This window comes from Triticum dicoccoides, chromosome 5B (genome assembly GCF_002162155.2).
Source record: "Triticum dicoccoides isolate Atlit2015 ecotype Zavitan chromosome 5B, WEW_v2.0, whole genome shotgun sequence".
Taxonomy (NCBI): Eukaryota; Viridiplantae; Streptophyta; class Magnoliopsida; order Poales; family Poaceae; genus Triticum; species Triticum dicoccoides.
The window spans coordinates 654,315,114-654,326,866 of NC_041389.1; the positions used below are offsets into that span (position 1 = coordinate 654,315,114).

The following is an 11,753-nucleotide window of genomic DNA, read 5'->3' on the forward strand; positions in this document are numbered from 1 at the left end:
TCCGGCTCCGCTGCACGCGTGTACCGAGGCGCTCCCCGCTCCCAGTCCCTGACACGCGGGCTCGTGCCTGCCTGGCTCCGCATGTCATTGGCATTTCTCTTATGAGCGATACGTCCGCGAGCCCATCTTTCCGTCTTTCTATATAGCGTCGCCCAAGCCGCTTCACCTCCAAAAGGCTTCGCTCTCCTGTGCCGCTGTCAACTCCATAGGTAGGGTACCGACCTAGCTTGTCCATGTCTGCGCGAGGCGGTGGAGGTGGCAGGCGCGGCGGCCACGGCCGCGGCGGCGAGCCCTCCGGAGCGCAGGAGGGTGGCCGCGGACGGGGTGGTGGTGGTGGAGGCGGCCGAGGGACGGGACCGGGCGGGGACCTCGGTGGCGAGCGCGGCCGCGGAGGACACGGACGCGGCCATGCCGGCGAACAGGAGCCACATGGCCGACGCGGCGGGGGCGGCCGAGGGAGCGGCCGAGGTGGCGAGCGCGGTGGACATCGCGACGACGCGGCGAGAGGCCGAGGTGGTCGAGGCGGCTACACCTCGTCGCCCTCGCAGCCTGCAGCTGGCGAGAGGGGTGGCGTCGCCGCTGTGGGGGAGCACTACCCGCGTTACGGTGGCACTGGACCTGGCCGAGCCGGCCAGCCAGTGGCGGCCCCGACGGCGGCGGTGGAGGTGCTGGGTGCCGAGGTGGAGCGGATGATGGTGCTCTCTAAGGCCGCAGGCGAGCGGCCGTCGTCGTCGTCCTCGGCTCCGGTGGCAGCGGAGGAGCAGCGGAGGGTCGTCATGGAGCCTCGGGCGCCGGCGGCGCCAGCGAATCTGCCGCCGGTGTCGAGCAAGGCGGAGAAGTTCCCGGCGCGGCCGGGGTTCGGGACCATCGGGCGGAGGTGCCGCGTCCGCGCCAACCATTTCCTCGTGCAGGTCGCCGACAAGGAGATCTACCACTACGATGTACGTATGTTTGAACCCGTTACGTTCGGTGATGTTGTAAATATTCACTCTCGCAAATAGTATTCGTAAATATTTTGCGCGTATCTTTGTGCATTTTTTTTGGCATGATCTTGTGAATTGAATTCGTTATAAGCTGTATTTTGAACCATCAAGTTGATTTGGATCAAAATAGAACCACTCACATGTTTATGTCAAAGCCAATCCAAATGTTAGTAAAGAAACAAACAGATACCAAAATCAGGCAACTTCTAGTAACAAGTTTCATGCAAATTTTAAGGTTCGCCTTCAAAAGTGGGTGAATAATTTAGTTTCTGCAAGCACATGCATGGTTAATTTTCACCTTCAAAAGTGGGTGAATAATTTGATTTTTACAAGCACATCATCATGGTTAATTTTCACCTTCAAAAGTGGGTGAATAATTTGATTTTTACAAGCACATCATCATGGTTAATTTTCACCTTCAAAAGTGGGTGAATAATTTGATTTCTGCAAGCACATCATCATGGTTAATTTTCACCTTCAAAAGTGGGTGAATAATTTATTTCTGCAAGCACTTCATCATGGTTAATTTTCACCTTCGAAAGTGGGTGAATAATTTGATTTCTGCAAGCACATCATCATGGTTAATTTTCACCTTCAAAAGTGGGTGAATAATTTGATTTCTGCAAGCGCATCATCATGGTTAATTTTCACCTTCAAAAGTGGGTGAATAGTTTCTGCAGGCGCATCATGCTCATGGTTAATTTTCAGTATAACAACCATCTTCCTCTTGCGCAGGTGGCAATTGATCCGGAAACGAGGTCTCGCGGATGGAACAGATCAATAATCAACGAACTAGTTAAATTGCACAAGGAACACTTGGACGGTAGGCTGCCTGTTTATGATGGAAGGAAGAGCCTATATACTGCTGGTGCACTGCCATTCAAGAGCAAAGTATTTGTCGTCAAACTTGCTAATGCCGCGAAAGCGAATAAACGGTAGAACGAAGACATTTCAGTTTTCCTTATTGTGATCAAAACCTGCTTGTTCATGTAATGGTTTTTACATAGTACTAGTTCTTGTGTTGTAGGGAGGAGGAATACAAGGTGACCGTAAAGCTTGCTTCAAATCTGGATATGTACAGCGTTCGGCAGTTTTTGGCTGGTAGAAGCAGGGAGCTTCCACAGGACACTATCCAAGCTCTCGACATCGCCCTAAGGGAGAGCCCCACAACAAAGTAATCCATTAATACTTTCTTGATGTGGAGTAGAAAATTTTCATTCTCTGAGTTACCCTGTTTTCATTTCTTATATTTGTAATTCAAAATTTTGTTTGCATCTTCTTTAAATTGAAACAGGTATGTATCGATCTCTAGATCGTTCTTCTCTCAGTCATTTGGACATGGTGGCGCGATTGGCAACGGTGTCGAATGCTGGAGGGGTTATTACCAAAGTCTTCGCCCCACACAGATGGGATTGTCACTAAATATTGGTACAGCTGTGCCTAAATGTGTTCTTGTGACCTGAAAACTCTGTGTTCCAAAGTTTATAGTGTCTTGGAAAAAAGACTGTCATTAATTTTTGTCATTTGATTGTTTCTTCTCAGATATTTCTGCAACGGCATTTTACAAGGCCCAAGCAGCGCTGGAATTTGCTCTTGAATATCTGAATATCCGAGATGCTTCAAGGCCCTTGATTGATCAGGATCGCATTAAGGTATGAGTGATGCTGGCTTATTGTTCTCCTTAACTATTATTTTTTCTTCTCTCTTTTTTGAAAAGGAGGTTAAACCCCCCGGCCTCTGCATCAGTGTGATGCACACAGCCATTCTTATTAATTACTATTTTTCTTCTGTCTACCGAACTAACTGTTGCATTCCCTTTTCTTTTCTGCTTTATATAGTTGAAGAAAGCCCTTAGAGGTGTCCGGGTTGAGGCCACTCATCGGACGGATAAAACCATACGCTACAAGATCACTAGTGTATCCTCAGCTCCATTGAAGGAATTAATGTATCTATTCACTTTTATACCTTGTTTACTTCATGCACTTTCTTTACCTTTTCATTTATTTAGTTCATGACACTGTTAAATGAATTGTGATTATTTATAGTGTAGGTAGAAATGAGCTCAACTGCAATTTTCCTGTGATTGTTTGCTATTGCAGGTTTGATCAAGATGGTGTGCGCGTATCAGTAGTCCAGTACTTTAAGAAGCAATACAATTACAATTTGAAATATACCAATTGGCCATGCCTTCAGGCTGGCAGTGACAGCAGACCGGTCTATTTGCCTATGGAGGTGCTTATGGCTGATCTTCTTTTGTGACTCGCTAACTTTTGTTTTTGTAGTTAAATCAATAGCTTGTACATATGATTTCTTCAGGTTTGCAGCATTGTTGGAGGGCAAAGATATTCTCGGAAGTTGAATGAACGCCAAGTTTCAAGCATACTAAAGATGGCATGTGAAAGACCAGCTCAACGGGAGAGCAGTGTTCTAGAGGTGAATATTAGCCCTTATTTCTCATTTACTCCGCAGTTGGTATTTGTAGCATAGCATAAGTGTACAGTTTTGCATTGCTCTTATATCAACATATTTGTATGCGTTTGATTTGAGGATATATGATCTGATTCCTTCTTTTTATCTTCCCAGATTGTTAATAGGAATAATTATGGCAATGATGAATATTCCAAAGAATTTGGCATGAAAGTCATGAACCAACTTGCATTGGTCGATGCTCGTGTACTACCTGCCCCAAGGGTAACTGCTTTTCTAAAGAAAATGTCCTTACTGTTTTTACATACATTTTTATTTATTTGACCTCTTCAATATTTCTCCTGTTGTTAGCTTAAATATCATGACTCTGGACGGGAAAAAGAATGTAATCCTTCAGTAGGACAATGGAACATGATAAACAAGGTATTATACCCTAGACCCTATTTCCTTTCTCGGCAACATTGTTATGCTCAGTGTTTATGTTTAGTATTATCAATATCACTTTTGTCTTGCATGTTATTTAGCACTAACATGTAAGTGGAGAACATTTATGTCAGTCTCTAAACTTCTTGATATATGATATCATGCATTCAAATGATTGTATATACTTAATTTGCCTGGTTGTTTGTAGCGATGTTTCTATATCTTTTGTCTATTTCATTTGCTTTCTACATCAGTCTTAGTAATTCTAATTTCGTTGTTTTTCCCAGAGAATGGTGAATGGAGGATCTATCAACTATTGGGCATGTCTAACTTTCGCGTCTCGACTTCATCCAAACGACATTGGCATGTTTTGCCGTGATCTGGCTCACATGTGCAATAGCATTGGCATGGTAACCTTTTCTTCTTCTGGAATGAACCTCTGTCGCTAGCATCATATATACTGACTGAATAAATTTTCCTGTTGTAGGTAATGAACATGGAACCATGCGTGAATATCACACAAGCGCGCCGTCAGGACACTGTGGAGTCTGCAATCAGAAATATCCATAGGCATTCTGCAGAAGTGCTCACTAAGCAAGGTCTAGAAGGGAAGCAACTTGAATTATTGATCATCATATTACCTGATATTAGTGGTTCTTATGGTATGCTCTATGAATTGATTCCCTGAGCTGATATCTGACTATTTTAAAATAGAAATCAGTTTTAATTCCAAATTTCTGCCATCTAATGCAGGAAAGATAAAACGGCTCTGTGAAACCGAGCTTGGAGTAATAACTCAGTGCTGCTTACCCAAGAATGTTCAGAAGGGTGGGAAACAATACCTTGAAAATCTTTCTCTGAAGATCAATGTTAAGGTATGAATCAACTGCTAGCTGCTCGACAATCAGGCCTGCGGAATGCTGAGACCGTTGCTATTTTGTGATTAGGTTGGAGGTCGGAATACGGTACTTGAAGATGCTTTGTACAAGAGGATACCCCTTCTGACTGACGTGCCTACTATAGTTTTTGGAGCTGATGTTACCCACCCAGCTGCTGGAGAAGATGCATGTCCATCTATTGCAGCAGTATGTCATTCTGCTCTCTCCCTCATCATCTCACAGTTTGTTAATTTGCAGTCTGTTTATTTGACAAGAGACGGTCAGAGTCAGATGCACTAATGAATAGCACCCGACTTCCGTTTCTATTTGTTTTTCTCACTTTTGTGCTTCAAGGAAGAAACATACTACATATCTAATTTTCATTTTACTTTGTGTGGCTAGTACAGATCCTCTTTTTCTGTTTGCCGTCTTGGCACCGTAGTATGAATGCATCATAGAATTTGTAGTTTTTGAACTAAGGCTTCTACTTCCTCACATCGTAGGTTGTTGCATCTATGGATTGGCCAGAAGTAACAAAATACAAATGCTTGGTCTCTTCACAAGCCCATAGGGAAGAAATTATTGCCGATCTTTACACAGAAATAAAAGATCCACAGAAGGGGCTTGTCGGTGGTGGGATGATAAGGTAATGCAAGATATGGAAGTATTTGTCTGGTTTTCTCTTTGCAAGAGTAACTTCTAAATTTTGAAAATTTGCAGGGAGTTGCTTCTCTCATTCTACAGAGCAACTGGATGTAAACCTCACAGAATTATATTTTATAGGTTTGTAAATCAGTCTTTGTTTTTCAAGAATCAATTCTAGTCTCTGCTTAATAGGAAAATCCACTTAAGAGCTCGGGCTCCATGGAGCCTGAATTTTGAACAATTCAAGAACCGTAGTTTAAATTCCAAAAATTCTGGAATCCAAATATGCATAGGTTTGTAATGTACATGTGTTTAAATTTTTGTGGTGCTGAATCATTTAATATGCAGAGATGGTGTTAGTGAGGGACAGTTCAGCCAAGTGTTGCTTTATGAAATGGATGCAATTCGCAAGGTTCTTCTCATCCCTCTGACCCTCTCTATATAAGGCTACATTGGCCTTTTATTTTCTGTTTCATGCCTTGTATCGTTTTGTAATTTGTTTGCTACACCATGTTCTTCTTGTTCCCAGGCTTGTGCTACTTTACAGGCTGGTTACCTCCCGCCAGTCACATTTGTTGTTGTGCAAAAGCGGCATCACACTCGCCTATTTCCTGAAAATCATCGTGCGCGGGATCTGACGGATAGAAGTGGGAATATCCTACCCGGTAAGTTCACTTGGTTAGCATAATATTGGTATGATCTTGTAGATCGAATGTGTGAGTCTGTTCCGGTAACAAGATTAAAGTATCGAGTGTGCTTTGTCCTCAGGTACCGTCGTTGACACAAAGATATGTCATCCTACTGAGTTTGATTTCTACCTCTGTAGCCATGCTGGCATTCAGGTGATGTTACATGATCCACATTTCTGTGAAGTCCCATAATATTTCTGAACGATTTGGGTTTTTTGGAACAGCAGAACAATTTTGTGGTAGTCTTCTGAAAAGATTAAAAAAGCGGTAGTTTTTTGGAACGATGACCCGTAGAGTGGTTGTTTTTTGCTATTCACTCTGAACTGGGCAACTCATTCATGAAGACATGGTACTCGTCTCGAAACTGAAGCTTCTTTGTTTTCCGTTGGACAGGGAACAAGCCGCCCGACACATTATCACGTTCTTCTCGATGAAAACCGTTTCAGTGCTGATGCCCTGCAAACATTGACCTACAATCTTTGCTACACGTAAGCCGCTCTAAGCCAGTTTCCTCCATGATCAATGATGCATAACCAGCATACTGTTGTACCCTGTTATCTAACTATCTAACTTTTTTCTTCCGACGGTTCCTCGCTCGCAGCTACGCCCGGTGCACGCGATCGGTTTCTATAGGTACGCATTTAACCTAGTCTTCAAATCTCTGTATCAGCTTGCAAGGCAGATGCTCATGATTTTAGACATCAGCAATGTCTTTTGACTTGTTTCTGATTCTGGTTACTGCTACCGTGACAGTTCCTCCGGCGTACTACGCGCACTTGGCGGCCTTCCGCGCGCGCTACTACATGGAGGACGAGTTCTCGGACGGGGGCTCGTCGTCGGCCACAGCCCGGTCCGCGCCTGCGAGGCAGCTCCCCAAGATCAGGGACAGTGTCAAGGAGTTCATGTTCTACTGCTGATGTATGTTTGCGTACGTACGTGTCTGCTGATCCCTTGCTAGCAAGAACTACGTAGGGTCTCCACGCCTTTTGCCTATGGACTATGGTTGTGCTGCAGATGGCTTGCTCGAACTAGAGCTGTCTCATCGATGCCTTTTGTGGTTTATGTGACGCGTTGCCTGCAAGAACTGTAGTTTTAGGTTGGTGGGAGTGGGAAAGCTTTGGGAGTACGTAATTTTGGAGTCATGGCTCGTATCCTGGTGGGTACATTCTTGTATATTTTGGGGAAAACACTCTGTATGACACTGTTGGCGAGCTTCGAAGTGACATCAGTTGTGGACGTGTCTGCTCTCAGTTGGAAAGATTTTCAGCTAGTTCGCTGTCGTGATGACGAGCCTGGCATCCTTGGTACGTTGGGCTTTCGGTGCACGTACATAATGTTGGAGTCCGTTTTGCTATTTTATAGGAAACCGCCTAATGTTTTTCACATTAAACCCACAGTACATATCAAACGTTTTTCTAAAAATACTCATATCTTCTAAATCGTAACTTCAAATTTAACATGTTATATATGAAATTTGATTATAAAAATGTGTTGAATCTGAAGATGATGTTATTTTACCTGTTAACAATTTAAAAAAATATTATCTAGCCTGCAATGCTAATCAACAACGCATTATCCATCTTTTTTCATATCGGTATTGATTTAGATTGGGGATGACCTCTTCAAAATCAGGATTGGACATGAAATTAAAGCCAAGAAATAAAAGAAGGACCAATAAAGATGAGATGTTCGCTATAAAAGAAATAAAAGAGAAAATGCAGAAGAGATCCGGTAAAGATGATATGTTGCGCTATTCTCCTATATATAAAAAAAAAGAAAGGACATGCATGAAAAAAAGTAAAAATGAGGCATCCTGACAAAAAAGTAAAATAAAAGACAAGTTTGATAAGATATAAATAGTCATGAAACAGGGACCAATTCCTATGACATGTATGGCAATAGATAGTGATGAAATAGGGCGCAAGTACCTGCGTCCAGAGGAGACCATACAAAAATGTTCTTTTCTAGACAAAAAAAATCTCTTTTTATGATTAAAAAAATCATGTATCTTTTTAACAACTCTTCATGTATTTAAGAAATATGCATGTGAAAAAGTGTTCAAGAGTTACCATAAATTGGTGATTCTTAAAGTGAAAACCGCCATTGATGCACACATGTCTCCATAGTGTGCAAATGTGTCATTGTTTGTTTCTGTCATTTTTCTTTACTCATCCATAACAACACCCCATTACGAACATGACATAAATAAATGCATCACTTGCCTGATTCTTTATACGGATTAAATCTACATGCAAGAACACCTGTAGAATTTTAAACTACACTTTTATAGGTTAAGACCATCTTTGTTTGGGTCTTAGGTACAATTTTTCAGATTATAGATCATTTTTTGTAAATTAAGAGAGTGTGATATGTTGCAACGTACGGGCCTTTTTGCTAGCCCTTCTCTATTTTAACATCAATGCAACGTAATTTTATGTTCCGTAAATTTTGTCTTATTTCATACTTAAAAGAGATTGTAAGAGAATATATAATCGCCTAAAAATATTTTATGTTACATAAAATTAAAAATGTAAAAACATAGTGTAAAATATACAAAAAATGCTATTTTTTGTCTTATGATGACCTATATTTTTCTTTTCTTATGTCAATTTTTACGTACTAAATCATTATGAGTGTAACTATTTGTATTCCTTTATTTATGAAACGATCGTAAAATTACCTCGGATGAAGAATAACTTATTCTAACTATGCATTTTTTTTATTATTTACATTTGGGGATTAGTTAGTTAGAGATAGAGGAGATGTCCAACCCGTCACGTCTCTCTGACGACACGCTGGGCAAACTTGCCACACGACGGTGGCCGGCGTGGTTCGCCGCGGATCTCCGGACGGCGAAGACTCTCAGATATCGCCGTCGTGAGGTCGTGCTGGGCGTGCACCCGATGACGGTACATCTCATCGACGAGCGGGGGTGCACGGTGGACACGTGGTCCAGAGGAGGGCTCGTGTGCGATTGTGTTCCCCTGTCATGTTGCACGCATCGAGGGGGAGACCCGGGGCGGGGGCGACGCCTCGGGAGCCGGTGAGGGAGGAATTGCGACCGGTGGGAGAGGGAACGCGACGGGTGGAGGTGGCGATACTTCTGGTGAGCTCGCCCAAACTCTCCTTGTCCTCCACTTCCACTTCCACACACTTCGTTTCCTCCTCTGCTCGTCGGCGACCGCTGCAGCCATGGTGGAGATCGATGAGGAGAAGATGATGAGGTTCGTAGGCAGGGACGCGCACCTACGCTCTCACCTGCGAGAGATTGGATCATGGTACACAAGCAAAAAAGGCGATGTATGTGAAGGCGAAGGCAATCGTCGAGGGGCTGACGACGGCGGAGGTGAGGTCACTCTTCGAGCGTGGAGGACGCAAGCATCCGCTCCAGGTGCTGCTGTGGGGGATGGATCAGGCGGATTCGCCGGTGAGGGCCGTGGCAAGGAAGTGGGTGGCCTTCACCTCCTTCGAGACCGCGCATCTCGCCCCAGCCATGAGGGAATCGGCACTCAGATCTCGCGAGGGGGTTCTGGCCCTTCCTGCCCTAGGTTCGGCCATGGCGCTGATCGAGATTCAAGAAGACCCGGTGGAGCAGCCACCACAGGAGGCGGTGTAGATGCTGCGCCGCTCCGCTCGACTTGCTCCAGCTTCTCCAACTCCGACCCCCCGCCGCTCGGCACGGCTCATCGGAAACGATGCTTGAAGCCTTCACTGGCTAGCAACCGCTTTTGGAGGCTAGCTAGTGAAGATTCAGGTAGCGATTCTGACGAGGATGGTGTTGATTCAGGTACGGATTGTAGTCTCATACCTTCATATACATCTCCGACTTGTAAATCTGGAGGAAAATCTCATGATATTGATACACAAAGCCGAATCAGGCGGGTGAATTATAGAATTAAAAAGAAAATGAATCAATATGTTATGTTCAGAGTTTGCTCGTAAAACATGAGGGTGATGTGTTGGGGAGCGCAATAATTTTTTTTAAAAAATCCTATGATCACGCAAGATCTATCTAGGTGATGCATAGCAACGAGAGGGGAGAGTGTGTCCATGTACCCTCATAGACCGAAAGTGGAAGCGTTTAGTTAACGCGGTTGATTTAGTCGAACGTCTTCATGATCCAACCAATCAAGTACCGAACGCACGGCACCTCCGCGATCTGCACACGTTCAGCTCAGTGATGTTTGTCGAACTCTAGATCCAATTGAGGCCGAGGGAGAGTTTTGTCAGCACGACGGCGGGGTGACAGTGATGATGAAGTTACCGGCACAGGGCTTCGCCTAAGCACTACGACGATATGACCAAGGTGGAAAACTATGGAGGGAGGCACCACACACGACTAAAGATCAACTTGTGTGTCTATGGGGTGCCCCCCTCCCCCGTATATAAAGGAGGAGAGGGAGGAGGAGGCCGGCCAGGGGAGGAGGCACGCCAGAGGGGGGCAATCCTACTCCAAGTAGGTTTCGTCCCCCCCCCTTTTCCTATTCCAACAAGGAGAAGGGGGAAGGAGGGGAGGAGAGAAGGAAAGGGGGGCTAGTCCAATTCGGTTTGGGCTAGGGGGCGCGCGCCACACCTTGGCCTGCCCTCTCTCTTCCACCACTAGGCCCAAGAGGCCCATTAACCCCCAGGGGGTTCCGGTAACCCCCCGGTACTCCAGAAAATACCCGATACACCTCGGAACTATTCCGGTGTCCGAATATAGTCTTCCAATATATCAATCTTGATGTCTCGACCATTTTGAGACTCCTCGTCATGTCCGTGATCTCATCCGAGACTCCGAACAACCTTCGGTACATCAAATCACATAAACTCATAATACCAATCGTCATCGAACGTTAAGCGTGCGGACCCTACGGGTTCGAGAACTATGTAGGTGTCTCGGTCAATAACCAATAGCGGAACCTGGATGCTCATATTGGTTCCTACATATTCTATGAAGATCTTTATTGGTCAAACCGCATAACAACATACGTTGTTCCCTTTGTCATCGGTATGTTACTTGCCCGAGATTCGATCGTCGATATCATCATACCTAGTTCAATCTCGTTACCGGCAAGTCTCTTTATTCGTTCTGTGATACTTCATCCCACAACTAACTCATTAGTTACAATGCTTGCAAGGCTTATAGTGATGAGTATTACCGAGAGGGCCCAGAGATACCTCTCCAAAACATGGAGTGACAAATCCTAATCTCGATCTATGCCAACCCAACAAATACCTTCGGAGACACCTGCAGAGCACCTTTATAATCACCCTTTTACGTTGTAACGTTTGGTAGCACACAAAGTGTTCCTCCGGTATTCAGGAGTTGCATAATCTCATAGACTGAGGAACTTGTATAAGTCATGAAGAAAGCAGTAGCAATGAAACTGTAACGATCACATTGCTAAGCTAATGGATGGGTCATGTCCATCACATCATTCTCCTAATGATGTGACCCCGTTCATCAAATGACAACACATGTCTATGGTTAGGAAACATAACCATCTTTGATTAACGAGCTAGAAAGTAGAGGCATACTCGGGACAATATGTTTTGTCTATGTATTCATCCATGTACTATGTTTCCGGTTAATACAATTCTAGCATGAATAATAGACATTTACCATGAAATAAGGAAACAAATAATAACTTTATTATTGCCTCTAGGGCATATTTCCTTCATGATGTTGATAAGGGAATAAATGATTGTCGTGGAGCTTTTACTCA

General features: G+C 44.2%; 1 protein-coding gene across 1 annotated transcript; it reads left to right on the forward strand.

Moving 5' to 3' along the window:
* Positions 1-408: 408 nt before the first annotated feature.
* On the forward strand, positions 409-7,283 carry LOC119310406 (protein argonaute 12-like). The gene is made up of 23 exons (XM_037586170.1): positions 409-513; positions 636-941; positions 1,719-1,918; positions 2,011-2,157; positions 2,278-2,411; positions 2,526-2,635; positions 2,822-2,928; positions 3,083-3,215; positions 3,300-3,416; positions 3,567-3,674; positions 3,762-3,833; positions 4,121-4,243; positions 4,321-4,495; positions 4,587-4,708; positions 4,781-4,918; positions 5,215-5,357; positions 5,432-5,494; positions 5,705-5,768; positions 5,886-6,021; positions 6,125-6,198; positions 6,439-6,533; positions 6,647-6,678; positions 6,799-7,283. Exons 1-23 carry the CDS (start codon positions 409-411, stop codon positions 6,960-6,962), a joined length of 2,868 nt encoding a protein of 955 aa, XP_037442067.1. The 3' UTR covers positions 6,963-7,283.
* Positions 7,284-11,753: the final 4,470 nt, after the last annotated feature.